We start from the raw sequence: 18,168 nt of genomic DNA, 5'->3' as shown, positions 1-18,168 counted from the left end.
GATCTCCCCTGGTTCAGTTTCTATGTATCTGAAGCAGGATTTGAATTCCTGACCAAAGTTTACTCCTCAGTTCCACCTTGGTATTTATAAATATACATTAGCTTCTTTCAGAATGCATCACATTTTCACAAAAGGCAGCATGATATAGTGGCTAGAGTATTAATTTAGAGTCGGAAATAACTGCATTGAGTCCTGCCTTATACTAGCTTGATCGAGTCATTATTCTTTCAGTACTCCTGACAACTCTCTGTCTATAGACCATAAAAGAGTATTGATCTGCCTTGGCTCCCATGGATTCAATTGTCATCTCAGATGTCCTTATCCAACTCTAACCTCTCCTGGCATCTCCAACTATCCATTGGATTGCTCAGATGGGGCAATAGACATCTTAATCTCATGTCCAAAATATTGAATTCATTTTTCTCTCCAGATCCTCTCTTCTTACTACTTTCCAGTTACTGTCAAAGTGACCACCATTCTCCTGGTCACTCAGGTTCACAACTTGAGTAATGGTCTCAATTCCTCTCTCTCTCTCTCTCACCCCCGGCCCTCCATATCCAGTCTGTGCCCAGATTCTATTGATTCTGCCTTTACAAGAGCTCTCAAATATTCCTCCTCTTCTCTCATACAACCATTACCTAGTTCAGGCCCTCAACTCATGACTGACCACTGTAATAGCTTTCTGATTGCTCTTCCTCAAACCCCTCCTCACTGCACTTCATTCTGCATTCAGCCTTCATATAGGTCTGACCGTGACACCTTCTACTATTCCATAAATTGGGGGTAGAGTGAAGGGGCAGTGGATAGAGCACTGACCCTGCAAATGTGGCCTCAGATACTTAATACTTGCCTATCTTGACCTTGGGCAAGTCACTTAACTCCATTGCCTTAAATAAAAATTTTAAAAAATTTTAAAAACTATTTCATTAACTCAGGTGAGTGCCAGTTACTACTAGGATCAAATATCAAGTGTTCTTTTTGGTATTCAAAAATCCTCTGTAATCTAGGCCCTTCCTACCTTTCCAGTCTTTTTCCACTTTATTCCCATCACACACTCTGTGACCCATATGACATTGACCTCAATACTCTTTTTCACACAAAACATTACCTCTTCCAATATTTTCACTGGCTGGCCCCCAGGCCCAGAAATCTCTTCTTTCTGATTTCTTTCTACTCCTTCGACTTCTTTCACATCCCAGTTAAAAAAGAAAAACTTCTTTCTGTCCATACATAGTTATTTGCATTTTATCTCTTCCATTAAACATGGAGATCCTTAAGAGGAGGTACTCTTTTATTTGTCTTGTCTTTCTTTACACCCTCATCATTAACACAGAGCCTGGTATGTAGTTGGCACTAAATAGATGTTTCCTGTCTTGCCTTGCCTTTGCTCAACATTAGAATTTCCTAAATCAATGAAATCTCAGGTCTAGAACAAGGAAAATTGATTTTCTCCCAGCTCTCCAGCTGTTCGATGATTCCATATAGATACTGTTACCAACATTTTATAGGCAAGGAACTATAATCTCAGAGGTTAAGTGACCTGCCTAAATTAGTTGGGTAGTAAAGAATAGATCAGTAATTTGAAAAAATGATTTCCAGTCTCCAAAGTGATGATTATTAATTATCCAATTAATGATTATTAAAATGCTAAATGCTGTGGATGCAAATAAAGGCCAAAAAAGTAAATAAATAAATAACCTCTGCCCTCAAAGAACTTAAATCGTAATTGGAGAAACAAAAGGTACATCAGTTTATACCAGCACCACACATACATAATAACTAGAAAGTATCTTTAAAACGGGATGCTGCAGTATGTGAAGGGACCAAGAAAGGCCTGCTGGAGAAGATGACATTCAAACTAAGTCATAAAAGACTCATGATTCCTGAGAGAAGAAAGTAGAAGGAGGAATATTCTAGGCTGGGGATAGCCAATTAAAGGAGCAGAAACAGGAGATGGAATAGAATGTGTGAGGAATAAGTCAAGTCAGTCTGGCTGAATTGTAGATTGAATGGAGGGGAAGAAAGTGTAAGAAGGCTGGAAAGATCAGATGGCAAAATATCAAGTCAACAGATATTTTTATTAAGTACTTACTCTATTCCAAATAGAATGCTAAACACTGGGGGATACAAATACAAACCAAAAGGAAGAAGACCTCCACCCTCAAGGAGCTTCCATGCTAATGGGGAAAGACTACATACACAGGAGTTAAAAATTGCTTTGGTCATTGAAATGGAGAAAGACTTGAGACCCATTAGAAAGCTAATGCAAAAATCTGGACCAGAGATGAAAAAGGTCTCAACCCAAGTGGCAGCTGGAAAAGGAAAATTATATGTATATGTTATAAGTATACAAGATGTTATAAAAGTTAGAAATGACAAAATCAAATATATATGGACTGAGCAAGTGATGCCAAGTCTGCCAGCCTCAGTCTAAGAACTTTTTATCTTTTCCCCAATCCTACCCTTCTAGACATGATGAGTTTGGGATACCAAGGGGATATTCATTTCAGAATGTCCAAAAGGCAGTTGGTGATAAAAGATTGGAATTCAGGAGAACAATAAAGAATGGATCTGTAGAGATCTGGTAGTCAGCTTACCTAGAGATGATAATGAAACCCATAGAAGCTGATAAGATTACCAAGTGACATAGTATAGGGAGAAAAGAGAAAAATTATAGTTAGTGAGCATGTCGTAGATGAAGATCCAAAAAAGGAGACTTGAGAATGAACAATCAGACAGGTAAGAGGAAAATCCAATGAGTGTTGTCACAAAAATCCAGAAAGAATATCCTCAAGGAGAGCTTAGTCAACAATGTTAAAGGCTTTAGAGAAAAATGAGGATTAAGAAAAGGCCATTGAATCTGTCCATTAAGAACTTCCTGCTAACTTTGAAGAAAATAGTTTTGGTTGAAAATAAGGTCAGCAACCAGTTGCATTAGAGAGTGGGACAAAAGTGGAGCCATTCAGTATTGATTTTTTTTTCCAAGAAATGTAGGCGGGGTGGGGCAGAAATGGCTAATAAGGATAGTAGAATTAAGTGAAACTTTTTAGAATTGGAATTCATGAATATGTTTGTAAACAGCAAAGAAGGACTCAGCTGGTGAGAGATTGAAGATCAGCAAGAGGGGAAAAGGGGGAGGGAGTGGGAAAAAGGAGAAGGGGGAAATAAAATAAAAAGACCCTTTTTCTGAGATTACTCAAAAAGATAGAATCAGAAGGTAGATGTCAAGAAGTTGCCTTGGCAAACCATACCATCAGAGACTGGAGTGGAGGAGGAAATAGTGGGGAATTATGTCAGTGTTGAGAAAAATAAGAGACCCATGTCCTTAGCAAAGAGGGCAAGGGTGAGAGGAAAAGGAGCCAATTGGAATTAGATCATAGAAATTTATAGGGGATCCCCTGAGCCCTGTTTTGTAACTCTCCATTCAGCATCACTTGACTAGGAACCATGGAAGAAAATGGTGGGAAGTAATCCAGGTTTGGGCTTTGACCCAGTGTTACACAGGAGAACAAAACAAGAAATTTAAGATAAGAAAGTGGAACTGGTTCAACAAGGGGTCAAGATAGGAAAGGGGGGAAGAGTATAACCAGTGTAGAGATGATGGCCTGGAAAAGAACTGGAGGGGGGGGGGATTTGGAGATCATGATGAGGACAGAACAGGTTAAAGAGGAATGAAGCATGAGAAAAATGAAAAGATAAAAGATTATACTCAGAAAGGAATTTCAGAGTTTTTGCATGTGTTAATGGAACATAAAATCAAGGGTGTGCCTCCAGGGATATGAGAAACATTTTTCCACATATAAAATTAATGAAACCTCATTATGATCATCTAGCACTATTCATAGTCAAAAGAACTTCATTTTTCCAGACAATTGCTAAAGATACTGCATATATTGCATAGTCTAACACTGGCAAATGAAATAATAGTAATCTTTCTGTGGGGGAGTGGGAGATGGGGGGAGAGGAGGAAGGTCCAGTGCTATGACTTCACCCATGTACAGAACTACATCAGATGAGGGAAATCCCTCCACCATAGGCAGCTATTCTGTGATACATAGTCATTGCAAATTACTTGATATTGCTGAGTTAAATGACTTGCCTAGGCTCACATAACCAGTATTATGTCAAAGGTCTGACCTAAATCCAAGGCATCCTGACTTCAGAGTCAGCCCTTGTATCCTACCAAACTACACTCTTATGACCACAGTTGTAGAGCTAAACTATTGGGTCCCACCCTCTCATCTTACAGAAGAGGAAACTGAGACCCAGAGAGATGAAATAACCAGCCTGGAGTCACAGGGGTAGTGAGGAGGAGATACGGGAGACATACCTAGTTCTGCTGAGTCCAAATCCAGTTAGTTTTCCTCTGCTCCACACTGAAGTTAGCTGAGACTGCTTAATGAGATAAACATTATTCTTCCGACCTTTAGGATAAAATGCTCTATAATAGTATTGATGAAAGATGGAGAATGGACTGGCAATTTCATTAATATAGGGAGCTCTCAGAAGGGGAAACTCCCTCTATTAGTCTAGATTTGTACCTTCTCTAGAACTTTTTTAAGAAGCTTTTATTGATTTCTTTTGTTTTATATCACTAGTATTCCTACTTTTCCCTTCCCAGAAAGCACATCTCATATATTAAATATTGTTTTAAGATAAAAAACAAAAAAGTATAACTGATCAACATATTAAAATAAAAATCTGAAAATATGTACAATGTGTTAGACTTGTTGATCTTCTATCTCTGCAGAGGCTTGGGGCAAAAGTGTCTTCTACTCTTCTTTCAAACTGTGCTGGTTTCTTATAATTTGGCAATATTTACACTGTATGTGTGTGTGTGTGTTTCCATTTACATTGTTGTAGTCATTGTGTGTATTATTTTCTTGGCTCTGCTTATTTCACTCCACATCAGTTCATATAGATCTTTCCATACTTTTCTGTAGTCATCACAGTCACAGAATAGCACATTAATATTCCATTACATTCATATGTCTCAATTTGTTTAGTTATTCCCCAATCAGTGGGCCTCTACTTTGATTCCAAATCTTTGCAATCACAAAGAAGTCTGCTATCAATATTTTGGTGTACATGCACATTTTCTTCTTATTAGTGGTCTCCTTATAATAGAATCTCTGGGTCAAAGCATATGGACAATTTAGTCATTTTATTTGCATAATTGCTTTCCAAAAAATTCACTGCTACATCAACAGAACACCGGGGAAGCTAGGTGGTGCAGTGGATAGAACACTGGACCTAGAGTCAGGAGGACCTGGCTTTCAAATCCGGTCTCAGACACATAATAATTACCTAGCTGTGTGACCTTGGGCAAGTCACTTAACCCTCCACTGTCTTGCAAAAAAACTAAAAAAAAAGAACCAGAACATCAGAGGGCCTATATTCCTACATCTTCTCCAATACTGATATTATGTTTTATTATCCTTGCCTGTTTTTACTGTGTGAGGTATTTTGATATTCATTTCTTAAGTTATTAGTGGCTTGAAGCATTCTTTCATATGATTATTAATAGTTTGCGGTTCTTTTGGGAACTGTTTATATCCTTTGACCTTTTATTCATTGAGAAATGACTCATTGAGAAATGACCTAGCTGTGTGACCTTTGATAAGTCACTTAGCCCCATTGCCCTGTTTAAAAAAAAAAGAAAATGAATATATTGCTAACCTACAACTGTGAGATATATAATCTCTTGTGGATTTTTATAGTATGGTCTTTAATATTAATGTTATATATCTAGTTGGAATGTTATAGATACAGGGTAAGATATCAGTTTTAAGCCTGAATATATTGCTGGGGGCAGCTAGGTGGTACTGTGAATAAAGCACCAGCCCTGGAGTCAGGAGGACCTGAGTTCAAATCTGACCTCAGCCATTTAATAATTACGTAGCCGTGTGACCTTGGGCAAGTCACTCTTAACCCCATTGCCATAAGTAAAAATAAAACGTTTTTTAAAAGCCTGATTTCTGCCAAACTGCTTTCCAGATTTTCTGCAGTTTTTATCAAAAGAAAGGATTTTTTCATAAGTAATATGTTTTCCACTTTATCAAACACTGAACTCTTGAGTTCCATTACTTCTGACTCTCCCTTGTCTAGTCCATAAAACTTTATCTTAAAGAGTTACACTGAGCTCTGAAAGGTTTAAAGGACCTTCCAGGATCACACAACTAGTATATATAAGTGTGTGTGTGTGTGTGTGTGTGTGTGTGTGTGTGTGTGTGCGCGCGCGCGCGTGTGCGTGTGTGTGTATCTCAGAGTCATGATTTTCAGATTCCAAGGTCACCTTTCTGTCTACAAGGCTATGACTGTCTCTCCTCTTGTTTTAATAAACCTTGTTATATAACTTCTTTTGGGGACAAGAATCTTTCTTATTTTTTTAAGGTTTTTTTTCCCAAGGCAATGGGGTTAAGTGGCTTGCCCAAGGCCACACGGCTAGGTAATTACTTAGTGTCTGAGGTCGGATTTGAACCCAGGTACTCCTGACTCCAAGGATGGTGCTATATCCACTGCACCACCTAGCCACCCTGACAAGAGTCTTTCAATGCCTTATTTAATTATGAGCACTCTAAATTTATTAGCTTCCTAAGAACAAGAATAAAAATGATCATTTATATAGAGTGCTTTTAGGGTTTGCAAAGTGCTTCCTGTGTGTTCTTTCATTTGAATCTCAAAACAACTCAAAGAGACAGGTACTGTCATTCTCCCCATCTTCCATCTTTGTGTTTCTTAGGATAGATAGAAAAATATAGGAGAGGCAGAGTGCATTTGGGTAGAGGCAAAAGATTGTATCAATATCTATAGATTTGTTCCTCCAAGAACTTTCTTCTGAGTTTCAGCTAAACTCCCACCATCTACCCTTTTCCCAATCTGCCTTCTGTTTTTACAGTTTGACCTGGCTCTAGCTCATTTGTACATAGTTGTTTACATGTTGTCTCTTCCATTAGTCGGAGCTTCTAGAGAGCAGGCATCCTCTTTCTGTGAGCTCTCTTGCTGCTTAGCACAGTTCCTAGCTCATAGTGGGTGGTCAGTAAATGTGTATTAGCTGACTAACTAACGGAGCTACTAGTTTTAGTTCATCTCCCAGCCACGAGGCTTGTAGGATGAAAGTGATGGAGCACCCTCAGGACATGGGCATTATAGTTGGGCTGTTTGGGTCATAAGGAGGGAAGAGACTTGCTCTTGGGAATCAGGCAAACTAGTCCAGACATAACATAACATAGGTTAAGCCACCTATTAGTTATTTGAAGTTGTTCTCTTTCTTTTTTTTTAAACCAGCTATGTCAGCTCTCACTCAGTCTTACAAAATAGCATCATTTTAATTTGCTTAAGATAAGGGTTGAGGGGTACTGTATCCTAGTGTATAGATAACTGGCTTGGTCAGGAAGACTTAAGGTCAAGACATTTACTGGATGTGTGACTCTGAGCAAGCTACTTATCTGCTGTTTGCCTCAGTTTCCTCATATGTAAAATGGAGCTAATAACAACACCAACATCACAGGGTTTTTGTGAGGATCAAATGAAATATTATTTGGAAAAATACTTAAAACAATGCCTGACCCATAGCAGACATTGTGATGTTTTTCTGTCATTCTCAAAGAAGACCATGACATCAGGGAGGTGATGTCATAGCAGGCACGTGAATTGGATTGGGGGGAGTGGAGCTGTGCTAAGTCACTTTCTCCTACAGAACCATCTGGGTCCATTGACCAAATATGATTCAAGACGACCAGTGATGGGCCTAGAAGCAAGGCACTCAGGATTAAGTGACTTGCCCAAGGTCACATAGTGAGTAAGTGTTAAGCAAGGCATTGTAGCATTGGATAAATGCTAATTTCCTTGTCTTCTTCTCTGACACTTGCTGGCTGTGTTGTTACCCTGGATGAATCACTTTACCTACTGAACTTGACTTTCCTCATCTGTAAAATGAGGATAATGCACGTGCCTACCTTGCAAGGTTTTTGTGAGGGTCAAATGAGATACTAGTTTTAAAGGTGTTTAGCAGAGTGCTTGGCTCAGAGTAGACGTTAAATATATATAAGCTACAAAATAATACATATCATAAGTATTTAAATAATAATTTAAAAGAACAAAGTAGGTGCCTCATAAATGCTTATTCCCTTTCCCTCTGAAATCTGCTGGCTGTGTGACCCTGGGCAAGTCATTTAATTTTCAATGCCTTGAATTCTCAAGTGTCCAAGACTCTTAAGTTTCAGGCATGCTTTTCTCATTAGGAGTTCCCCATATTGCTGAAATCATAGGTCCATTCCAGAAAAGATGATGAACTTGAGTCAAAAAAAGATAGAGAAGGAAAAGATTTTAACTGAAAAACTTTTTTTCTTAGTTCCCTGCAGATTCCTGTTGCCCATTAAGGTGGTTCTTATATGGATTGTTTTTTTCTCCCTCTTCTATCCTCTACCACCCTTCTCACAACCTTGGTAGCTTGATGCTGTTGGGGATGGCCCTGTGGATGAATATGAAAAACAGCGACCAAGCAGGAAGCAGAAGAGTTTAGGACTCCTGTGCCAAAAGTTTCTGGCTCGTTATCCAAGTTACCCCTTGTCCACTGAGAAAACAACGATATCCTTGGATGAAGTAGCTGCCAGTCTGGGTATGTATGCTCTGGACTGGGAAGCTGGTCAGAAAAATGGGGTCCATTTAAACAGAGACCTCTTCAAAGATGTTAAATAATGAAGGTGATACATGGAGATACAAGGAATATTTCCTTGACTGCCTCCCAAGTTTTATGTAGCATCTCTTTAATTGTGGAAAGAGTGAGTCCTTTGTGGCTATGCTCTCTTGGAAGAGCCTCTAGTGCCATAGATGTTTAATAAATGTTTATTGACTATTGAGGAAGGAGACAAACATCATGCTACCATTTTTAATTACAATTCTTTGTACATATATGCTTTTCACATATGTGCTTTGTACATATGCAAAGATCTGTTTTTTCCATTTTAACTTTTATGACAATGCTTTCATTTGTAATCATAGTATTACAAGTAGAAATAGTAATCATATATAATATAGAAATGAAAATCACAGCTAACAAAACACAAGATCTGAATTTAATAGAAAGACAATTCTTGCCTGCCATCAAGAAGCTTGATTCTTAAGGAAGACAAGACTGTCCCTAAGTAAGGTGTCAGAGCAAGGTGTAAAAATCCCTAGCCTTGGGAGCTGAGATGGGTAGAAGTGAGCATGGTCAGGCTGAGCTTCTTAGAAAGTGTGCTGAGGCCCATCCTTGTCATTTATTATATATGCCCCTCAGTTTCCTCATCTGTAAAATTAAAGTCAGACCAGATAGCCTTTAAGAACCAAAGTCCTAAGATTAAAGTCTGACTCCAACTAGTAGATGTCTGGCCATGAAAAAGTTAGTTTTACCTCTCTGGGACTTAGTTTCCCCAAATTTAAAATAGGGACTACCTGCTTACCAGGACCTTTAGAAATATCATTTGGGTTTAGAGCTAGAAAAGAGCCTTAGAGATCAGCTAGTTAGTCCAAGCTTCTCACTTTATAGGTCACACACCCCCTGAGGCCCAGAGAGGTTAAAAAAAAAACTATTTAGGGCTGGAAGGAATATCAGGCCATATAGTCCATCCATCCTCTTGCTTAATAGATGAAAACTGAGACCCAGTGACTTACCCAAGATCATCTAATGTCCAGAGTAGGATATATTCAGGATATGAACTCAGGACCTCTGACTTTCAGAATCAGAATCCTTTCTACTATACCCCAACTAAATGACTTACCCAAGTAGTAAAAGAGCAAAGCCTCTAGGATTTGAAACCTATGCTTTTCCTATCATTTAAAAAAAACATCACATTTCAGAACATTTTTGCTTTAAACTTTGAAGAGAAAGTGGCCCAACAGCTCTTTCTTATCTGTTGTTTCTTATCCCCCAGGTCAGAAAAGTGGGTTTATTTTCTTAAGGCACATGAAAGGGAACTGAAAACAGGATGGAAAGGGAAAAAAGTTCTCATACAGATGTTTGGGAAGTAAAGATGCTATGATTGAAATGCTTCCCATAATTCCCAGAGCAAGTATAACAAGCTAGAAAGAGATGGGGAGAGGGCACATATCATATTCAAAAAAGGAAAAACAGGGACATTGTGCCTTCTATGGAACCTGTATGTGTAATGTAAGGTCAGTATATATATGGGTTTTGCTGCTTTAAAATAGAGACCCCTGGTGGACACATAATGTCATAGGGGCTTCACACACCGTATAGTAGACGTGTTCAACTAGAATAGCAGTGGTCAGAAGCAATAATGACTATAAGCCAGTGAATTCCAGAAATTATTGAGTAAGGACTGCATGGGATAGTTAATTTTCAGTTTTGTTGGTGATATTTCCTAGAACTAGCCATCTAGAGAAAGCAAGATGCACCAGATTTGGGTTTATGAAGAGTCAAAACATAATGATCCATTGGGGGCAGGGATTGAGAAAGGAGCATTCTTAGATTTATAAAGCTAAAAGGAACCCTGGCCATCTAGGTCACCTAGCCCAGAGGTTAAAATGCAAGGAAACACTCTTGCAATGGGGCCAATGGAATCCATTGCAGATTCCTGTCACTGCCATCCCAGTGTAGCCATAACTGAACTCCAGGTAAGGGGAAAACTGCCAATGAACAACTCATTACCACTTAGACCTGACTCCCATGCTGCTGCTGCTGTAATTGAAGCAGGTGCTGGAGGATGGATTGACAAGGATGCCATAGCTTCCAGAAGGGCCTAGTGATGGGGAAGCCAGCTAGGCCCAGGATGACTCTTCTAGGAGCTACTTCAACATCACCCCTTGGCCAAGGGACCAAAGAATTAGTCACATCTCAGTGGTTGCTTTCCTCTTTACAAAAGCCCCAGTAACCCAGCGAGTACAAATATCACACATTTTACAGACAAAGTCATTGAAGGAGTGAAATATCTTAACCCACCCACAGTAACACAGCTAGTATCAGTCTGTTTTGAGCCCATATCTCCTTGCTCTAAGCTCATCTCCATTTGGGGGTCTCTAGGATTAATTAGAAGTAAAAGCATGAGCAATGTAGGGTACAAATGGAAACCCAAGTTGTTAACTAGATTTGGGTTCAGATCCTAGCTTGGCTATGTAGTACTTGTTTGAACTTGAGCAAATCTTTTAGGATTTAATGTCTTCATCTGTAAAATCTAAATTCATGATACTGTAGCACTTTCCTGAGATTTTACTGTAACAGATTCAAGATGGATATGATGGGAAAGAAAATACAAGAATAAGATTTTTTGTGATGGATGATAAAAATCACACATTCCCAGAGCAAAGGAGATAGGTAATCAATCTGTTGGGATGAGGGAGGTTCTTGAAAAGCTTAATCAGTGACTAACAGGAACATGAGGATGGCAACAATGTGCAAATCCTTGATGGGAGAACTAATGTCATAACCAGGATTACTTGGGTCCAAAAGAAAATGCCAGCTCGGTACCAAGAGAAAAGCACTCTAACAACAGACTCCTCTAGACTGGATAAAAGCAAAAGGCAAATGGTCACTATTTGACCTTTGAAACTGAACTTTTACTAGCAAGCAAAGAGTTAAAATCATTAGTACTTGGTAAAGGTCACTGGATGTGGACAGAATGTTTCAGGGTTTTCCTCCACACAATAATCCAGCAGTTACCACTTTTTCCAAGTTGTGATATTTATTTATCTTTTTGTGACATAGACCCTTAAACAGTCTGAAGCTTTTGGAGAGCCTTTCTCAGAATAATGTTTTTAAATGCCTAAAATAAATTATATATAATACAAAGAAAACCAATTCTGTTGAAATGAAGTTATCAGACTATTATGAAATCAAGTTCATAGTATTCCAGGTAGGACCCCAGAGTCTCTTTGTCAGAGCTAAAAGTGATCTTGAAAGTTATTTCTGAATCCCCTGTCCTACAAGGTGAAGAAACTGAGACCCACAGAGGCAAAGTGCTTAAACAAAGTTGCAGCTAATTAATGACAAAGCTGGACCCAGTAGCTAAATCTCTTAAATCACTATCTAGTGCTGCTTTAGAGCTATAATGGACATGTCACTGTATTTGGAGTCAGGAAGACCTGAGTACAGATCTTTCTTCATTCACTTACTAGTTTTCTGACTCTGGGCAAATTGCTTAATCTCTCTGCCTCCGTTTCTTCCTTTGTAAAATGATAGAGGTTCAACTTGAGGATTCCTTCCAGGTTCAAAATTTTTTATCTAGACCTATAACAATCCAAAATCTTGTCTTCATTTTCCCATTTAGTATATTTATTCACTAGCTGCAAGCTTGGGAGTTTACATTGACTGGACAGCAAATGTGTAACAATGGAATGTCTGCATTTCCTGAATACTACACTTTTCTTTGATTTTGCCAGAGGAGATCATTTATGTCCTCTGCTTCCCTCTGAGAACAGTATATAATCTAATCCAAATCAGTGGGCATTTATTAAGCTCTTACTGTGTACCCAAGAACTAGGGATTAAAGAAAAGATCAAACACAGTCTCTGCCCCCCAAAGAGGGAAGGAGACTATTTAAACTATTTTTATTACAGTTAATATTAATTAATGCCTATTAATATTAATTATACAACTAATAATTAATTGTTAACAATATGTTAAACTAATGAGAAGATATAGACATGACTAAGGTGGAAGCTATCTAAATCTTATTTTCAAAGCAGATATATGAAAACATTGAAATGACTTGCCCTAAACATATGGTCTGATCAACCTTCTTGCCAGGGATATTGCATTGTGGACTGTGTCAACTTTGGGAAAGAAAAACCTCACTTCGGGTTCATCAACCAAAACCATGAAGCTATACTTTGCAAGCAACTAATGGTTTTGTTGCACGATTTGTTTGATTAAAAGCATTTCTCACATGATAAATTTTTGAAGAACAGTTCTCAATTAATTTTAGTTTACTTAGTTGCACAAATTAGGCAGAAAGCCAACAAGGCAGAAGGAGACCCTCTGTCATTGATATGATTTTTCTGGGAGATAACAGAATTCTTTGTTGGGGATACTTTATCAGTACAAATGGGACAAATGAATCAGGACAGGATGCCTGTTATTAAATCAAAAAACTCATAGATGGGGAAGATTTCTTTGTGGATCTGTTTCTATTTTGATCTCTCATGATAGTCAGAGGAAGGTAGCTGCAGTGACTATTTACTGAAATGAAACCTCCTCTGTATAAAGGGATGCTATGAGATGGGATGACAAGGCAAGGTTATCCCTAATACTCTACTCTTTCTTCCCCACACTCCCATGTATGTTGGGTTAATTTTTTTTTTCTCAAGCCAAGGAAACCATGTCTGAGATTTGATTATCCCCAAGTGCTGGAGATAGGAAAATTTCCTAAGGGGCCCATGCCATGATGACATGTCTTCTATTCATTTAAAACAGAAAAAGGCCCCCATATAGTGATTCAAGGCTCTTCAAATTTGTTAGATGTACCAGTGCCTTCAGAATTCCCAGGCCCTGTCCTCCTGACCAGATTTGTTTCCTTAGGGAGGCAAGGAGACCAGTTGTCCCTTAGCTAAATGTTATAATGTTGTTGGGTCTCCTCTGTTATGAATCGGTATAATAGGTCAACTGTTGACTGACCTTCACGTATCTCATTTCATTCAAATATCCTAATCTACCAGGGCCAGCCTGACCTAGGCCTAGACTTTATCAGATGGTACTTAAAGTGAGGCATTTTTTTCAATCAGCTGATCCATTTGATTAAAAGTTATTTTTTTTTGTTTAAATGAAGAGGAAGTTTTGAGAATGCTAATTGACAAAAGAATTTGGGTTACTTTAGAATTAGACAGTCAAAAGTCACTTTTTTTCCTTCCAGTACAGTCCCAGGTCTGATTTCCAAATTTACCTAATCTCTTACTGTAACAAATTTGCCCCATCTCAGTATCCCAGATTACATTCAGATCATTAAGGGCAAGAGCACGATCTACCTGTCCATGTCAGACACTGACAGAATCATGGATTTAGAATTGTAAGAGACCTTAGAGGTCATCAAATCCAACCCTAATTGTTTTATAGAAGAGGAAACTGAGGATTAGAGAAGTTAAGTGATTACCCAGAGTCACCTAGCAAGTAAACATCTGAAACAGGATTCAAACCGAGATCCCTGGCTCAAACTTAGCATTCTCTATTCTCAATTTGAATCCCTCCAGTGTAGAAGTCAAAAAAACATAAAATATTTATCAACTATTGGGATCTCAGAAGAATTTAAGAGATGTTTTTGTATGACCCAAGTGTCAAGAAAGGGAGATATTTGAAAAATTAATTCTTAGAATTTTTTTGATTACAGACTTCTTAATTTCATAAGTATAGGAATCTCCTTCTTCTAATGTGGTTTAGGACCTATCTTCCCGAGATAATGAGAGATGACATATACAATAGGAATTAAGTCCTTGTTCTCCTGATTCTGAAGCTAGCTCTCAATCATTAGACATAAATTATTCTGTAGTTGGTATTCTTAGCAATACATTAGAAAATCTGTTGGGTGTTTTGGTACCTTCTAGGTATAGAACATTGTCATAGGATACTGTAACCAAAAAAAAAAAAGAAACAAAAATTTTGTAGTCTTTACTCAAGTAGTTTATAGTTGAACAGAGACAATAAGGTTTGCATGTGATTAAAGATAGTTAATATAAAAGGTGTTGTTGCATAATAAATAGAAGATTAATATGGATTCAACTCCTGCCAAAGACTGCCTACAAAGATGTGGGCAAATAATTTAACCCTTCAATAACCCCACACAACTTCCTAAGATTAGATTATAATCATAAATGAGTGGTCATTATGCATTGATGGAGAGAGAGTTTCCATAAGAGGAATTCCCTCACAAAGATGAAATCACATGTCTAGATCAAATAAGATGACATCTGTGAAACTCGGTCTTTCACATAATAGATTCTTAATAAAAGCTTTTTCTCCACCCTTTTTTTGCCCTGCATTCAAAAAAATAAACATTTTAGTGATTAAATTCAATATACTGGGTAAATCTGAATAAATCACCAAATGCTTTTAAATTTCACGCCCTTCAAAACATCTGGAGACTATTTCAATTGACCATGTACTTGGTTCTGGGGTCACAGATACAAATAATGAAACAGCTCGTATCTTCAAAGAGTATTACATTCTTTTTTTTTTTTTAGATTTTTGCAAGGCAAATGGGGTTAAGTGGCTTGCCCAAGGCCACACAGCTAGGTAATTATTAAGTGTCTGAGACTGGATTTGAACCCAGGTACTCCTGACTCCGAGGCCGGTGCTTTATCCACTATGCCACCTAGCCGCCCCAGTTTATTACATTCTTAACAAACTACTTTAGCAATTTTCCCTATTCAGCAAAAGTCTTTCTACCATTTATACGTCACAGGGAAAATCAACCAGCCTAAATTAATGGACATTCTACCCTTTAACAAGGACTTGGTCAGGTGACCAAGACAAGCATGAAACACCCTGCCCTCAAAGAGCTTACAGTCTAGCCAGGGGTGATGCCACATGTTTACACACATACACATGTGTGTGTATATATATATGTGTGTGTGTGTTTGTATAGAAATATCTTCTCTACATACACATGTGTATGATACATACAAAATAGATGCAAAATTATTGAGGGAGGAGGAAAAAGATTTCATGGAGAAGGTGGCATGGTCTTTGAAGAAAACTAGAAGCACCAACCGTGGATTCAGGGATGCTTACTAGTTCTGTGACCTTGGACAAATCACTTAACCCCATTGCCCCACAAAAACAAAACAAAGGAAACTAGAGCCATCCCTGAATTAAGCCTGGATTTTAGCCATAGCTTCTCCAAATCTTCCTAGGAAGGATCAGCCCAAGAAATGAGAGAAATAATTACCTTTCTAGCAAGTAATTATTTAGTCACTGTTTATTAGATTCTGTATTAAAACCTGTATAAAACCTACTTCAAATGGAGTCTGCCATCCAGTAGCTATTTGATGTTGTAGTGACCTTTGTTTTTTTTGGGGGGGGGGGCGGTTACTAGGTGTTGAACGAAGACGCATCTATGACATTGTAAACGTGTTGGAATCTCTGCATATGGTTAGCCGAGTGGCCAAAAATCAGTATGGCTGGCACGGACGGCATGGCCTTCAGAAAACCTTGAAGAATCTCCAGAGATTGGGCGAGGAACAAAAATATGAAGAACAGATGGCCTATTTTCACCAAAAGGAGCTTGACCTCATGCAATATAAATTTGGAGACCGTAAAAGGGAAGGTTTCTTAGATTCCCAAGACCAACAGTTACTGGATTTCTCTGACCCTGATTGTCCCTCTGGTAAGTTTGCTGTGCTCCCCCCAAAAGTGAAAGGTGCTAAATCTTCAGTTTTTAGAAATGTCCTCCAATTCCCCATTTTCTGACTCAATCTAATCCAATAAGGATTCATCACACACTTAAAAATAGGAATAGAGGATAAAAGACTGAGTAGTAATTTCACTAATATAGGGGACTAAAAGATGAGGAAATTCCTCTGACCAATGCAGGTTGGCAATTTCTCTTCAATTTAGAAAGTCACTTAGAGCCCCAAGAGGTTGAGAGATTTACCAAGAAGATGGCAGATTTATAGAGTGAACCCTATGACAATTTTATAATTCTTTTAAATAATATGTCATTAATATTTAATATATTATATTTTATAAGTTACCTAATCAATGTGTATTATTTAATAATGTACAATTAATGGTTTATATGTAATATAATAATTTTAAATTATTATCCTATTGGATCTTCACAACAATCCTCATAGTTTGATTCAATACACAATTATTAAGCATCAGGTACTAATCCTGCAGACAAATCCTGCTATTATTCCCCCTTTTACAGATGAGGAAATTGAGTCAGAGGATAAGTGACTTGTCCAAGAGCACCCATCTATTGAGTTCCAAGATAGGATTTGAACTTGGTTCTTCATCACTGTAAGTCCAGTATTCTGTCCATCATACCCAAGCTATGGACTTAGATGCTGGGAAATGCAAAGACAGAAAGGAAAATATTCTGTGACTGAGTATAATGCCTTACTGTTAGATGATAAATGTTGGTTGAATTGGATTTTCTCTTAAACTTTGACTGTGACTCCTCCAGATTTAATGGGTTTTTTCCTGGTGTTAAACCAATATTTCAGTACACCCTTCTTATTAAATTTAATTAATTTATTGTTTATCCAGAACCATGATTTTGGGGACAAATAATTCAAATTGGTAACTCTTCTTAGAGAGTTGCCTGAGGCCCTAAGTGTCTGAGATTTGCCTTGGTTATACAGCTGCTGTGTGTCCAATGACTGATTTGAACTCTTGTCTTCCTGACCCTGGGCTCAGCTCTTGCATGCATCCTTGCATGCATTTGTGGTTTATTCTTTTGTTAAAAACAACCTGCCGCCTTGCTACATTTGAGTTTTGTTGTATTTAATACTTTGTCGAAAAGTTACCTGTTAACTTCAGTGTTTTCCATTGTTTGAAACATTTTGGAAATTCTCTTTGATACCTTCAACTGAAGTCAGCCAAAACAAGAGGACACTCTGTAACTATACAAGCACTGCAAAAATGGAAAGACAAAAACCAGTTCAGTAGCCCATCTTGAGTGACTAGGCTAGACCGACCGACAGTTATGAAAACTGAGGTTCAAATGACCTCTGCAGAGCCACCTAGAACTGTAGCTCTGGACAAGTCCTTGAGGCTCAACTACTCATCTATAAAAATGGGGTGGTCTCTTTTAATTGTTATTAAAAACAATTTCCTTCAAGAGAAGGAAGTGAAAATTATTGGGAAGTGAATTTTGTTGGGGGGGTTTTAAATGCATATCAGTTTTGTGGGGTTTTTTTTTAAAACACATGTTGGACCATAAGCTTCTTGAGGGCAGTGACTGTCTTATTTATATCTTCAGAGCTTAGCACAGTGCTAAGCAGGTGCCTAAATTGAATTTAAAAGACAAAGTAGGGGCATCTGGGTGGTGCAGTGGATAAAACACCTAGTCAGGAGGACCTGAGTTCAAATGCAGCCTCAGAGGCTTCATTGCTTGCCTAGCTGTGTGACTTGGACAAGTCACTGAACCCCATTGCCTTGCAAAAAAAAATTAAAAACAAAGTAGTTATCCCCAAAACCAGTTTTAAGCTACCCAAGTAAATAATTACTTTATA

The 18,168-nt window shown here is 38.1% G+C and overlaps 1 protein-coding gene across 2 annotated transcripts in view; it reads left to right on the top strand.

Annotated features, from left to right (window-relative positions):
* E2F7 (E2F transcription factor 7) overlaps positions 1-18,168 on the top strand; it is a 50,206-nt gene that overhangs the window by 12,124 nt on the left and 19,914 nt on the right. For both annotated transcript variants that reach the window (XM_074226475.1, XM_074226474.1), the window contains exons 4-5: positions 8,452-8,620; positions 16,023-16,313. In XM_074226475.1, the coding sequence (XP_074082576.1) occupies positions 8,452-8,620; positions 16,023-16,313 (460 nt within the window). The remainder of the gene's footprint in view (positions 1-8,451; positions 8,621-16,022; positions 16,314-18,168) is intronic.

The sequence above is a fragment of the Macrotis lagotis genome, chromosome 2 (assembly GCF_037893015.1).
Source record: "Macrotis lagotis isolate mMagLag1 chromosome 2, bilby.v1.9.chrom.fasta, whole genome shotgun sequence".
Classification (NCBI taxonomy): domain Eukaryota; kingdom Metazoa; phylum Chordata; class Mammalia; order Peramelemorphia; family Peramelidae; genus Macrotis; species Macrotis lagotis.
This window is presented reverse-complemented; position numbering and strand designations above follow the sequence as displayed.